The following is a 12,702-nucleotide window of genomic DNA, read 5'->3' on the forward strand; positions in this document are numbered from 1 at the left end:
TTAATATGATCTGCGACCATTATTCACAGTATATTATAGTACAGGTATTTATTTATTTATTTCTTTATTTATTTATTTGATTGATGTTTTACGTCGTACTCCAGAATATTTCACTTATGCGACAACGGCCAGCATTATGGTGGGAGGAAAATGGAAAGAGCCCGGGGGAAATATATTATAGTACAATGTATATCATAGTCCCAGATATGACTTCCAAAGTTTTACAAAAGTTGTACCTCATCTAATGTAAGTGTATGTAAGTAGATCCAACCTTGTGGGCATGCTATACATTGTTATGCAACAGTTCAGTTAAACAAAACATTGAACTTTGATAGTTGATTAATAAAAAAAATACGTCCGACTTTTAATTTTTCAAGGTGCTTTGATTGAAGTGCCCTTTCAGTGAGTACCCAAGCACGTAATAAGATTGATCTTTGTGATGTACACAAGGTTGTCTCCCCTCTAAGAGTTCTCTAGAACGAAGTGACGTCAGTGGTTGGCGGGATACGCGACTTTCCTCTTCCCAGAAACAGGGATCGTTGCTCATAATTTCACGTCTAGTGCACAGTATATACCCTATACCGTTTTTTTCTTTGTTACAGTTTGAACTTTCATCATTAATTTTGTTAGCTGTGTGTTTACTTTGTTGGAAAACTACAGAGGTGCGTATTTCGCCCGAAGTTTGTAATCCTACACCATAGACTGTGGTTAAGTCGGATTACGAAACTTATAAGTGACAGCGTTGTCTGGCACTGAGATTTTGTTGTCTTCTTTCTGTTCGATTGACTACCAAAAACTGAAACGTTAGTTCTTACACTTGATGTGAGGCAAAAAAATGAAATGACCAAAAGTTACTCTTGGTCGTGGATGACTGTGTTTGTTTTTATATTTCTGCGAGCCCCAGTCCAACATAGAAAATGTAAACATAGTCATTCAGTGCTAACTGTGGCAGGAAATAAATAATCTTTGAAGATATCAGCCATGTTGTCATCAGTCCTACTGTAAAGTGTTAAAGAGACTACACCGGAGAATTTTGGCATTGTGATTGGTATATATCTTGAAATAATAAAGTAGCTTTGCATGCTGTAGATGTAAAATAAGCATTTGAAGACAAGTTAGAATAGAAAACCCTGTTTTTCTGTAGTCTTGCAACTTCACTCTAATATTATTTTGAAGTCACTATGGTAGTGTCATGCAGCCTTATATTTAGTTATCTGGAAGTAGTGCCAGCGTTCTGCCAACTTGTGACTCAGGCATTTATAGTGTGTCTCCTGTGGAAGTTCAGACCTCCACAGATATGCGCGCTACAATTTTGGCGGCCTCACCCTTATTCATTAGTAGCCTGTCGGTCTCGAAGATCATTGTCCCACGTTAAAACGAAACCAAAATGTAATGGTGACCATCCCTTTTTTGAGCAATGACTTGTACTTGTAGCATTTGGCTCCATTTAAAATTTTACAAAACGAAAAAATTGCTTAGGCTTGACCACATAGCTGGAGTACGGTTTTCACTAATAGTTCAGATTTGTGTCAGTGAAATATTGCAGCAGCTAATGTAGGGTTCAAGATGAACTGTGTTGGGGTGAGAAAAATGTTCACTGAGAACACTCCACCCACGGGAGGTGACATTGTTTAGACTCACCACCGCCATCATTGTTAGGTTTTGTTTTAATGAAAGACGATGATCTTCAAAAAGCAGCAGGCTGCTCAGGAATGAAGATGAGGATTTTTAGCATGCATATTTGTGCAGGTCTGTACTTTCGCAGCAAATATTAGATAAGTACCTTAGGCACGAAGAGACAGAACTCTGCCCGTACACCAAGAAAATTAAATGGAATGTTGTATAATTCTGCCTTTAGGAAGAGCTATACACTAGAGCTCTGGATGACTGTTGGCTTTTTTATAGTTGGAGGACTCATATAAGGTGGACCATTATCAAAACTGTCAATGAAGAATATACATGTGACGATTATGGCATCATTTTTCTTGCAAATACGACAACAAGATGATGCACATAGTTCAGTCTTTCTGTGACATCTTCCTTTCACAAGCAGTCCTCTTTTGCCGATACATCCACAAGTGGTGATGGCTGTTAATTTTCATGCATGCATTAACTTTTTTGGTTCAGGTCAAAACAGAACTACTAAAATAATCTATTATTGTGTTAAAATGGAATATCGCAAGGTATAGAATGTGATATTTTTTTGAAAATGCATGAGTTAGATATTGGAGGAAAACTACACAAATTTCAGTTTGAATTGATTAAGCAGAAATTTTGCGATAGGCCACAGGTATAGTCTATCAGTTGAAATGACGGTGTAACTGGATGAGACCTCTGTGGAAAATATAACAGCATGAGATCTCTGTTGAAAATAATAGTGAAGTGAGCGATATATTTGTAATAATTTTGTAATAATGGTTGTAATCTGTTGTTATCTACAACAAAGACTATTGCTTAAAATGGGCAATGTTAATATGTTCAAAATGTGGTTAATATTTCCCAGAATAAGCTTTCCATATCTCAGTCGCCATGGCAATGCAGGTAGAACGGCAAGCTGCTGGTGTGGAAGAGGCAGAAGATGAAAGCTTTGGACCCATGCCTCTAAACCGTCTTGAGGTACCAATCTTTTTGTGATTTTGAGACTTCATAATTTTAATTTGACTCTCTTCCATGACTATTAAAAACTGATAAATTGTACATGAAAACAGTAACATGCATGTTGAGGGAAAAAGAAGTATGAAATGTTCAGTTTATATCTGTGCAGAGTTAGTTGCAAACATGTAACTCTACTTGGAGTGATGCAGCCAAGGAGTTGCAGTACAAAAGATGATTGAATGTGTCGTTGTTTTGCTTCGACTCCACACAGTGGAGGTTTATTTTAGTTAGGCTCCTTGTCTAAAATGAATTCTTTTGTGGTAGCTGTGCAGAATAGTCTGGGATAAATTTAGAAGAGTGAAAATTTTTGAGAAAAAGGGGGTAACACGAAAATGCAAGCTTTTTGATGAGACTTCTCTCTACAATGACAGTTGAGGATGCTGGCGTTTCTTTTATTTGAAGAAATCGTGTGAAAAATAAGCTTCTGCGGCAACGTCACATATAGAAAGCATTTCGCATTGTAACCAATGTAAAATAGGCTGCTAAAGTAATGGTTTAATCAGTTTGAAAAGCAGTTGTATGTAAGTTTTGTGCTGTTGGATTGTGGTATAAAATTAAAAACCTAACGTAGGTTTGGAGAATTGGTGGAGAATAGTTTCATGTAGGAACGAATGCGGCACTACCGACTAATATGATCGTTTTTATTTGTAGGCTAGCGGAATATCAGCAAATGACATCAAGAAGCTGGAAGAATCTGGCTATTTTACTGTTGAGTCTGTTGCATTTGCCCCAAAGAAGAGTTTACTGGCCATAAAGGGCATAAGTGAAGCAAAAGCAGACAAGATCTTGGTATGTGTTAATGTTAAATTGTTTTATATATCACTTCAACACTTTTTGATAATTTGTGACCACAGCGGCCACGTAATTCGCTTGTCTGCCTCCATGACAAGATGTTCCCACTACCCTACTTCTCCTGCTGGTTGGAACAGTTGCGGGGCCAGCACTATTCGCTGTTGTTGCTTTTGGTATGAATATATGTAGCTTCACTTTTCAAATTACACTATGCTTTATCATGTTATATATATATACATATATTGATGTATTTTCTCTATTGGACTCTGAAGTAGGTGTTTCCTGTACGTTGTTTTCTCTTTAAAAGCCATGGGGAAGAACAGTTTCATTGTAAATTGACCAAGTTACCTTCCATAAATGAAGAGATTATTAATATTATATGCTAGGCTTCAGTCCCAATCCCAAGCCAGCCTTACTCGTAGGCCTCAGGACTCCCAGGTCTTTTTGTAATGTCCAGCAAATAATTTGTCTTTTCTTGATAAATTTGATAAACAGAAGCTGTTAACAGCACTGTCGAGCTGACAGACGCAACTATGCAAGATGCACATTTAATGTAGCAACTATTGTGAAACTTTGCCTGTTATAATGTTAACACTATATCTACAGAACTGCATCATCAACAGATTTTAAACCTGAAGTTCCTACAGCTATCTTTTTTTTTAATGTTGCAGAATGAAGCTGCCAAATTGGTACCAATGGGATTTACAACGGCAACAGAATTTCACCAGAAGCGTTCAGAAATCATACAGATATCTACAGGCTCCAAAGAACTGGACAAGCTCTTACAAGGTTATTGTTCATTACCACCCCCCAAATGTTCAGTTCTGTTGTCAGTGTAGGACAAGTATCCATGTATCATCGTCAATTAATGTAAATATGTTTAGCCCACTGCAGTAATAAACCAGTTACCAGTTATTGTGGAGGAAATTTATTCAGGACACAGTTTTTTTTTTTTTAAATTTGATTGCACTCTTCAATTTTATGACAATCCTGTAGACATGTACTGATTCTCAGCAATTCAGTATATGTGTCTTTCTGTTTTGTCTTTCAGGTGGCATTGAGACGGGGTCAATCACAGAAATATTCGGGGAATTTAGAACTGGAAAAACCCAGATTTGTCACACACTAGCTGTAACTTGCCAGGTGGGTTTCAAGGAGTATTCTGTGAACCCATTTGTATTACACTTTAGCTGTAATACGCCTTGTAGGGGTCAAAGTAGTATTCTATTAACCTGGATGTATTACACTTCAGCTGTAATATGCCAAGTTGGTGTCAAAGTAGTATTTTGTTAACCTGGATGAGTTACACATTGGCTGTAACTTGTCAGGTGGGTGTCAAAGGAGTATTCTGTTAACCCAGGTGTGTCACACATTAGCTCTAACTTGCCAGGTGGGTGTCAGAAGGGTATTCTGTTAACCCAGGTGTGTCACACATTATCTGTAACATGTCATGTAAGTGTCAAAGGAGTATTCTGTTAATGCGGGCGTGTCACACATTAGCTGTAACATGCCAAGTGGGTGTCCAAGGCATATTCTGTGAACCCAGGTGTGTCACACATTAGCTGTAACATGCCATGTGAGTATCAAAGGAGTATTATGTTAACGCGGGTGTGTTACACATTAGCTGTAACTTGTCAGGTAGGTGTCAAAGAAGTATTCTGTTAATGTGGGTGTGTTACACATTAGCTGTAACTTGTCAGGTGAGTGTCAAAGGAGTATTCTGTTAACCCAGGTGTGTCACACATTAGCTGTAACATGCCAAGTGGGTGTCAAAGGAGTATTCTGTTAACCCAGGTGTGTCACACATTAGCTGTAACTTGTCAGGTGAGTGTCAAAGGAGTATTCTGTTAACCTAGGTGTGTCACACATTAGCTGTAACTTGTCAGGTGAGTGTCAAAGGAGTATTCTGTTAATGCGGGTGTGTTACATGTTAGCTGTAACTTGTCAGGTGGGTGTCAAAGGAGTATGCTGTTAATGCGGGTGTGTTACACATTGACTGTAACTTGTCAGGTGAGTGTCAGAGGAGTGTTCTGTTTATCCAGGTGTGTAACACAATAGTTGTAACATACTATGTGGTTGTCACAGGAGCAGTATGTTAACACAGGTGTATCACAATAAACTGTGACATTTCTGTTTAGGTGGGTGTAAGTGTTCAAATATGTTTCAGTTGCATGTATACTGGCTGCTTAGTATGTCCATGCTCTAAAAAATGCTACAAAAATTTCAGCTTGTGTAGGAGTTTTGTAATTTTGTTCTAGCAGTAAAATGTAACCAAACATGCACGGTTTTGTATATTTCAGCTACCTATAGACATGGGTGGTGGTGAAGGAAAGGCTTTATATGTGGACACAGAAGGCACATTTAGACCAGAGAGACTGTTGGCTGTGTCAGAAAGGTCTGTATTTGTCCATGCCTTTATTTACAGTATTCCTGTATGTGTTAATCGGTATCTGAGGTAATTGTTTGAGATTGCTGTGATTCCCTGGCATAAAGATAAACTGTTACATACAGTGTATATTCTGGGGCAGGTTTCAGAAAGCAAATTTGATATCATGCCTAAAGTTTGTGTTTATCTCTCTATAAATGAAATTGTTGTAGATTAACTTCAGAATGTGAATTTAAACACTTTGGAGAACAATTCCAGTTTGTTGATCAGATTGTAAACATTGGAATGTTATAGTTTTGGAGCAGTTCCAATCAGCTTTACTGAGTACATACAGGTGATTTGTCTCCTCAGGTACGGCTTATCTGGTAGTGACGTCCTGGACAATGTGGCATATGCCAGAGCATACAACAGTGACCACCAGTCCCAGTTACTCATACAGGCAGCTGCCATGATGGCAGAATCAAGGTAGCCAATGGCATTGGCAGTTTGTACTCAGTACTGTCCATTTGTGACTTTGTGATTTGTGATTAAGCAAGTTAACCTGAAATATTATACTTCATATGAACTGATTTTTTTCTGCTTTCCCCCTGCAAAATAGCCGTAATCATAAATGAATTGCTTGCTAAAGACCTTGCATGGCATTGATGTTAGAATGTACATCAAAATACCACAAACTAATGAATCTGAAGTGTTTAGACATATCCATAAATGAACTGGTCACACCTTGCCAGTGTGTGCTTGTTACCTTCTACGTTTATGTTAAGATATCAAGGAATTGATGTTACATCATGTATAAAAGCTATGGGTGTATATGAACACTGCTGTTACCTGCTGCTAAGAGAATTTACACTGGCCTATTTGATAGGTATGCTCTGATGATCGTGGACAGTGCTACTGCCTTGTACAGAACGGACTACTCAGGCCGAGGAGAACTCTCTGCCAGACAGATGCACTTGGCACGCTTTTTACGCACATTGCTGCGACTGGCTGATGAGGTACTGTGTTTTTGATTTGTGAAAGTAGACTAAAGGCTTATACCAGGCTACATTTTGCAGCCCTTTCTTGTGAATTAGAAAGTTAGAATTTATTTCAAAAATTTTGTTTCAATGAGAACTTTATGACATCAATCAAATGTCTTGGTGATCAGCCCTAGGAATAGGACTGTTATTAGTAAAAATACATGTACCAGAATGTGTTTTTGAAAGTATCTGTAATTATCTGTTATTCTTTATATAATGTGGTTTGGAGGAGATAAATAAAACCAATTAAACTGTATGAAAGGCCTGAAAAGTCATTACTGGATCCTTCATTGTTGTTGTTGTTCTTTTTAGTTATGCCAGTGCTCAGTGTTCTGTGTTTGTTTCAGTTTGGTGTTGCCGTGGTGATAACTAACCAGGTGGTGGCTCAGGTGGATGGGGCAGCCATGTTCTCTGCTGATCCCAAGAAACCCATTGGTGGAAATATCATAGCTCATGCCTCAACCACAAGGTGAGTATCGGAGGAAGATATTTAGTTTTAATATCATAGCTCGTGCCTCAAATGCAAGGTGACTGTCTCAGCCACAAGGTGAGTTTTCCACAAAGGCCTTTGGTGGGAATGTGATAGCTCATGCTCCAGTCACAAGATGAGTATCCCAGGAAACCCTTTGGTGGAAACATCATAGCTCATGCCTCAGTCACAAGATGAGTATCCCAGGGAAAACTTTGGTGGAAACATCATAGCTGATGCTCCAGTCACAAGATGAGTATCCCAGGAAACCCTTTGGTGGAAACATCATAGCTCATGCTCCAACCACAAGATGAGTATCCCAGGAGACCCTTTGGTGGAAACATCATAGCTCATGCTCCAGTCACAAGATGAGTATCCCAGGAAACCCTTTGGTGGAAACATCATAGCTCATGCTCCAGTCACAAGATGAGTATCCCAGGAGACCCTTTGGTGGAAACATCATAACTCATGCTTCAACCACAAGATGAGTATCCCAGGAGACCCTTTGGTGGAAACATCATAGCTCATGCTCCAGTCACAAGATGAGTATCCCAGGAAACCCTTTGGTGGAAACATCATAGTTCATGCTCCAACCACAAGATGAGTACCCCAGGAGACCCTTTGGTGGAAACATCATAGCTCATGCTCCAGTCACAAGATGAGTATCCCAGGAAACCCTTTGGTGGAAACATCATAGCTCATGCTCCAGTCACAAGATGAGTATCCCAGGAAACCCTTTGTTGGAAACATCATAGCTCATGCTCCAGTCACAAGATGAGTATCCCAAGAAACCCTTTGGTGGAAAGATCATAGTTCATGCTGCAACCACAAGATGAGTATCCCAGGAAACCCTTTGGTGGAAACATCATAGCTCATGCTCCAGTCACAAGATGAGTATCCCAGGAAACCCTTTGGTGGAAACATCATAGCTCATGCTCCAGTCACAAGATGAGTATCCCAGGAAACCCTTTGGTGGAAACATCATAGCTCATGCTCCAGTCACAAGATGAGTATCCCAGGAAACCCTTTGGTGGAAACATCATAGCTCATGCTCCAGTCACAAGATGAGTATCCCAGGAAACCCTTTGGTGGAAACATCATAGTTCATGCTCCAACCACAAGATGGGTATCCCAGGAGACCCTTTGGTGGAAACATCATAGCTCATGCCTCAGTCACAAGATGAGTATCCCAGGAAACACTTTGGTGGAAACATCATAGCTCATGCTCCAGTCACAAGATGAGTATCCCAGGAAACCCTTTGGTGGAAACATCATAGCTCATGCTCCAGTCACAAGATGAGTATCCCAGGAAACCCTTTGGTGGAAACATCATAGTTCATGCTCCAACCACAAGATGAGTATCCCAGGAGACCCTTTGGTGGAAACATCATAGCTCATGCCTCAGTCACAAGATAAGTATCCCAGGAAACACTTTGGTGGAAACATCATAGCTCATGCCTCAGTCACAAGATGAGTATCCCAGGAAACCCTTAGGTGGAAACATCATAGCTCATGCTCCAGTCACAAGATGAGTATCCCAGGAAACACTTTGGTGGAAACATCATAGCTCATGCCCCAGTCACAAGATGAGTATCCCAGGAAACCCTTTGGTGGAAACATCATAGCTCATGCCTCAGTCACAAGATGAGTATCCCAGGAAACCCTTTGGTGGAAACATCATAGCTCATGCTCCAGTCACAAGATGAGTATCCCAGGAAACCCTTTGGTGGAAACATCATAGCTCATGCTCCAGTCACAAGATGAGTATCCCAGGAAACCCTTTGGTGGAAACATCATAGCTCATGCTCCAGTCACAAGATGAGTATCCCAGGGAAAACTTTGGTGGAAACATCATAGCTCATGCTCCAGTCACAAGATGAGTATCCCAGGAAACACTTTGGTGGAAACATCATAGCTCATGCTCCAGTCACAAGATGAGTATCCCAGGGAAAACTTTGGTGGAAACATCATAGCTCATGCTCCAACCACAAGGTGGGTATCCCAGGGAAAACTTTGGTGGAAACATCATAGCTCATGCCTCAGTCACAAGATGAGTATCCCAGGAAACACTTTGTTGGAAACATCATAGCTCATGCTCCAGTCACAAGATGAGTATCCCAGGAAACCCTTTGGTGGAAACATCATAGCTCATGCCCCAGTCACAAGATGAGTATCCCAGGAAACCCTTTGGTGGAAACATCATAGCTCATGCTCCAACCACAAGATGAGTATCCCAGGAAACCCTTTGGTGGAAACATCATAGCTCATGCTCCAGTCACAAGATGAGTATCCCAGGGAAAACTTTGGTGGAAACATCATAGCTCATGCTCCAGCCACAAGGTGGGTATCCCAGGGAAAACTTTGGTGGAAACATCATAGCTCATGCTCCAGCCACAAGATGAGTATCCCAGGGAAAACTTTGGTGGAAACATCATGGCTCATGCTCCAGTCACAAGATGAGTATCCCAGGGAAAACTTTGGTGGAAACATCATGGCTCATGCCTCAGTCACATGGTGAATATTCTGCTGTGTCCTGTCTAATGCAAGATTAGACTGAAGTTCAGGTGCACAACATCAGAAAATCTAATTCCCTTGAACAGAAAACCTTTTGCTGCATTTTGCAGAAGCAACTGCCACCCAATTTGCAGCATGATTCTGTCTCTTTCCCTTGTTGCTTAGGCCTCTGATAATATCTTGTTTGTTCACTCAATAAACTGAATGCATTTATCAACAGTACGGTGCAGCAAATTGCTCCAGATGATCAGAAAGTCTCTCTTAGCTGATCATTTTCGTATCATTGATTTTTTGATGGTTGGCACACTCCTACAGCATCTTGTAGCAGATTTTTACCCGTGCCTCTTTTATGTGAAGGAACATTTGTTGTTGTTGCAGTATTCACATGGATTTATTATATTGACTGGTCAAAAAGAATGTTTTGTACAACTTGACTGTATTCTTGAGCCCGGCGTAAAACACCAACCAAATAAATAAATTAATAATACGGTTTGACTAGTTCTCAAGTTTTTATTTTGTGAAATTGTAATAGTTGGTATATACTGCCTGGTGTTGTTGTGGCTATACAATATATCTTGACTATTGTAAATTTCTGATGTCTGTCTCTGTTACATGATGGACAATTACTTGATTGTGTTGCAGATTTCTGACTGTTGTGTCGGTTGTTTGTGTTGTAGGTTATATCTTCGTAAAGGCCGCGGAGAAACAAGAATTTGTAAGATTTATGATTCACCTTGTCTTCCCGAAGCAGAAGCCATGTTTGCTATAAACGCTGATGGTATCGGAGATGCCAAAGACTGAGTCTTTGAATAGACACTGCAATCTCTTTATCATTTGGTCGAAGCTGCTCACCTGGTATGAGTCTTACCAGTACTTCTAGACCCAGATCTGCAAGGAGGAGGAATCAAATACACCATATAAACAAACAAAAAAAAAACAAAATGTTTACTGGTACTATCTAATAATTTGTTTGATTAGACATGACAAAACAAGATAGTATTGGGCTTTTATTTCATTCGAGCCATTGCAGTGTACTTTATTACCATGATGCTATTATGGATGTGTTAAAATGAACGTACTTGACCTTTTGTATTAAATGTCTGCTCTTCTCTAAATTATCTTGTGATGCTGTGACTGCTTGTATAATTCACACCCACATTTCCACATGAACATCAAAACACATTGTAATAAACAGATCAGCAGTTTGCTGCTCAGCTGTAATGTTGTCAAAAAGGCACCTTCAAGCTTGTATCATGGGATCAGCTACTGTGAGTGGTAACTGTTGATGGGGGACACATTTGTTGGTCTGTGTCACTTTTCAACACACCAATGAATTGGGCTGTTGATTGCCACCTGGGCGAGCATTGTGTAAACAAATGGCAATCTGTAAACCAGTCATTCGGGGTATTAAAAACATACAGCATAGACAGGGATTGGCTAACAGTAGAGACAAGATTTCCTGGGTTAAGGACTACAGCCTTGGTCACACATGAATAAATGCACTATACTTAAAATTCATAGTAGCTTAGGCTTGCCTATCAGCCAGTCAGTGATGTAAATACTTTATTTAAGAAACAAATCCAGTTTTATAAATAATCCATTTTGTTTGTTAGATAACGGTAAAACACTAAGTTCATTGGTCAGTAAGTTAAGCCGTCATGCAAAGTCAGTTTCATCATAATGAATTTAATATGGGTACCCATATTACCTGTAATGAGTTACAGGTCAAGTTTGGTGTAGGTCAGTACACAACTACATTGCTTTGAGTTACAGAAAAAATGACGTCAATCATTAGACCAGATTTTCTGATTTAATCGCGTTTCACCACTGACAGAAAGTTGAGAGTATTCTCCTTCTGTCAAGAGGACAGGGATTTGTACATTTACATGTAGCAGTGTGCTCTCTTCAAAAAGTGCCTTTTGTTTTATTGTGAAATTGTGCTTCATTAATTTAGTAAGTCAAACATACACCTGTAGGGTAGACACAGGTACATGTACCGTAGCTAAGATGGTTTTGTCATAGCTTATCGATCTCCAAGTTTCTGATAGAATTTTGTTTTTTCTGTACATATGTACATAAAATAAACTATTACAAAAACATTAAGAAGTCTTGTCTGACTATACTTTGTAATTTAAAAAGAAAAAAAATTCTAAGTGGCGTTGCCAGCTTTCTTGGTGGTTTATGCCATGGTTAATTTATGTGCAAATGCATGCTTCTGACACCCTTCACAGGCTGATTGTAAACCTTGCCTCCAAGTATTCAGCTGCTGGTTCGCCTCCAAGTGTTCGTCATGTACCTGACAAGGTGTGATTTCTCTTGCACTGTTTTCTCCACCTAAATCCTGATCTCGACATATGAAATGGATTTTAAATCTGAATATGGCCCTGAAGACCAGCAAAATGGATACAATACAATTTGCAGACATGCAAAGATTGGAAATTGTCACTTAGCATTGTTTTGATAATTTTTTTCTCAAAGCAGAAAGCAATCACCAGTGATGAGATTTTTAGTACCATGTCAGTCAAAAGACATGCTGCAATTATGCACAAGACTTAAAAGCCCACAGACGCACTACCTTAAATTTCATCCAGGACTAACTTGCCCATATTCCCTGTTGTGGAGAGTTCCATTAATTTTAGAAAGGTGTTTTGAGGTTTGCTTTAGACATATTACATTTAGTGCATATAATGTGCCTCCTTGTTGCAGGACAGATATTCACCGCTCTTTTATCTAGTGCTGCTTCACCAAGACCCCTTACCGAAGGCAAGTAAGTCGTCCCGCCCGAGCCATTATACTGATACGGGTCAAGCACTCGTTGCACTATTCCCTTCATGCTGAACGCCAATCAAGGAAGTTACAACTTCCTC

At 39.7% G+C, this 12,702-nt stretch overlaps 1 protein-coding gene across 2 annotated transcripts; it reads left to right on the top strand.

Annotated features, from left to right (window-relative positions):
• Window positions 1-499: 499 nt before the first annotated feature.
• Window positions 500-11,875, top strand: LOC135467582 (DNA repair protein RAD51 homolog 1). Of its 2 annotated transcripts, none has more exons than XM_064745356.1 (10): window positions 500-567; window positions 2,504-2,616; window positions 3,307-3,444; window positions 4,119-4,236; window positions 4,499-4,590; window positions 5,748-5,842; window positions 6,185-6,298; window positions 6,699-6,828; window positions 7,200-7,321; window positions 10,513-11,875. In XM_064745356.1, the coding sequence occupies exons 2-10, from the start codon at window positions 2,530-2,532 to the stop codon at window positions 10,634-10,636; spliced, it is 1,020 nt and encodes a 339-aa protein (XP_064601426.1). In that variant the 5' UTR covers window positions 500-567; window positions 2,504-2,529; the 3' UTR covers window positions 10,637-11,875. The 2 variants fall into 2 exon arrangements, with proteins under 2 accessions (XP_064601426.1, XP_064601425.1); XM_064745355.1 differs by having other exon boundaries at window positions 508-662.
• The last annotated feature ends 827 nt before the right edge of the window (window positions 11,876-12,702 follow it).

Source organism: Liolophura sinensis, chromosome 6, assembly GCF_032854445.1.
Source record: "Liolophura sinensis isolate JHLJ2023 chromosome 6, CUHK_Ljap_v2, whole genome shotgun sequence".
In the NCBI taxonomy this organism is placed as follows: domain Eukaryota; kingdom Metazoa; phylum Mollusca; class Polyplacophora; order Chitonida; family Chitonidae; genus Liolophura; species Liolophura sinensis.

Coding starts and splice junctions, on each gene's coding strand:
- LOC135467582 (XM_064745356.1), top strand. CDS start 2,530: ATGGCAATGCAGGTAGAACGGCAAGCTGCTGGTGTGGAAGAGGCAGAA. Junction 6,829..7,199: donor TGCTGCGACTGGCTGATGAG/GTACTGTGTTTT, acceptor TGTTTGTTTCAG/TTTGGTGTTGCCGTGGTGAT. Junction 7,322..10,512: donor GCTCATGCCTCAACCACAAG/GTGAGTATCGGA, acceptor TTTGTGTTGTAG/GTTATATCTTCGTAAAGGCC.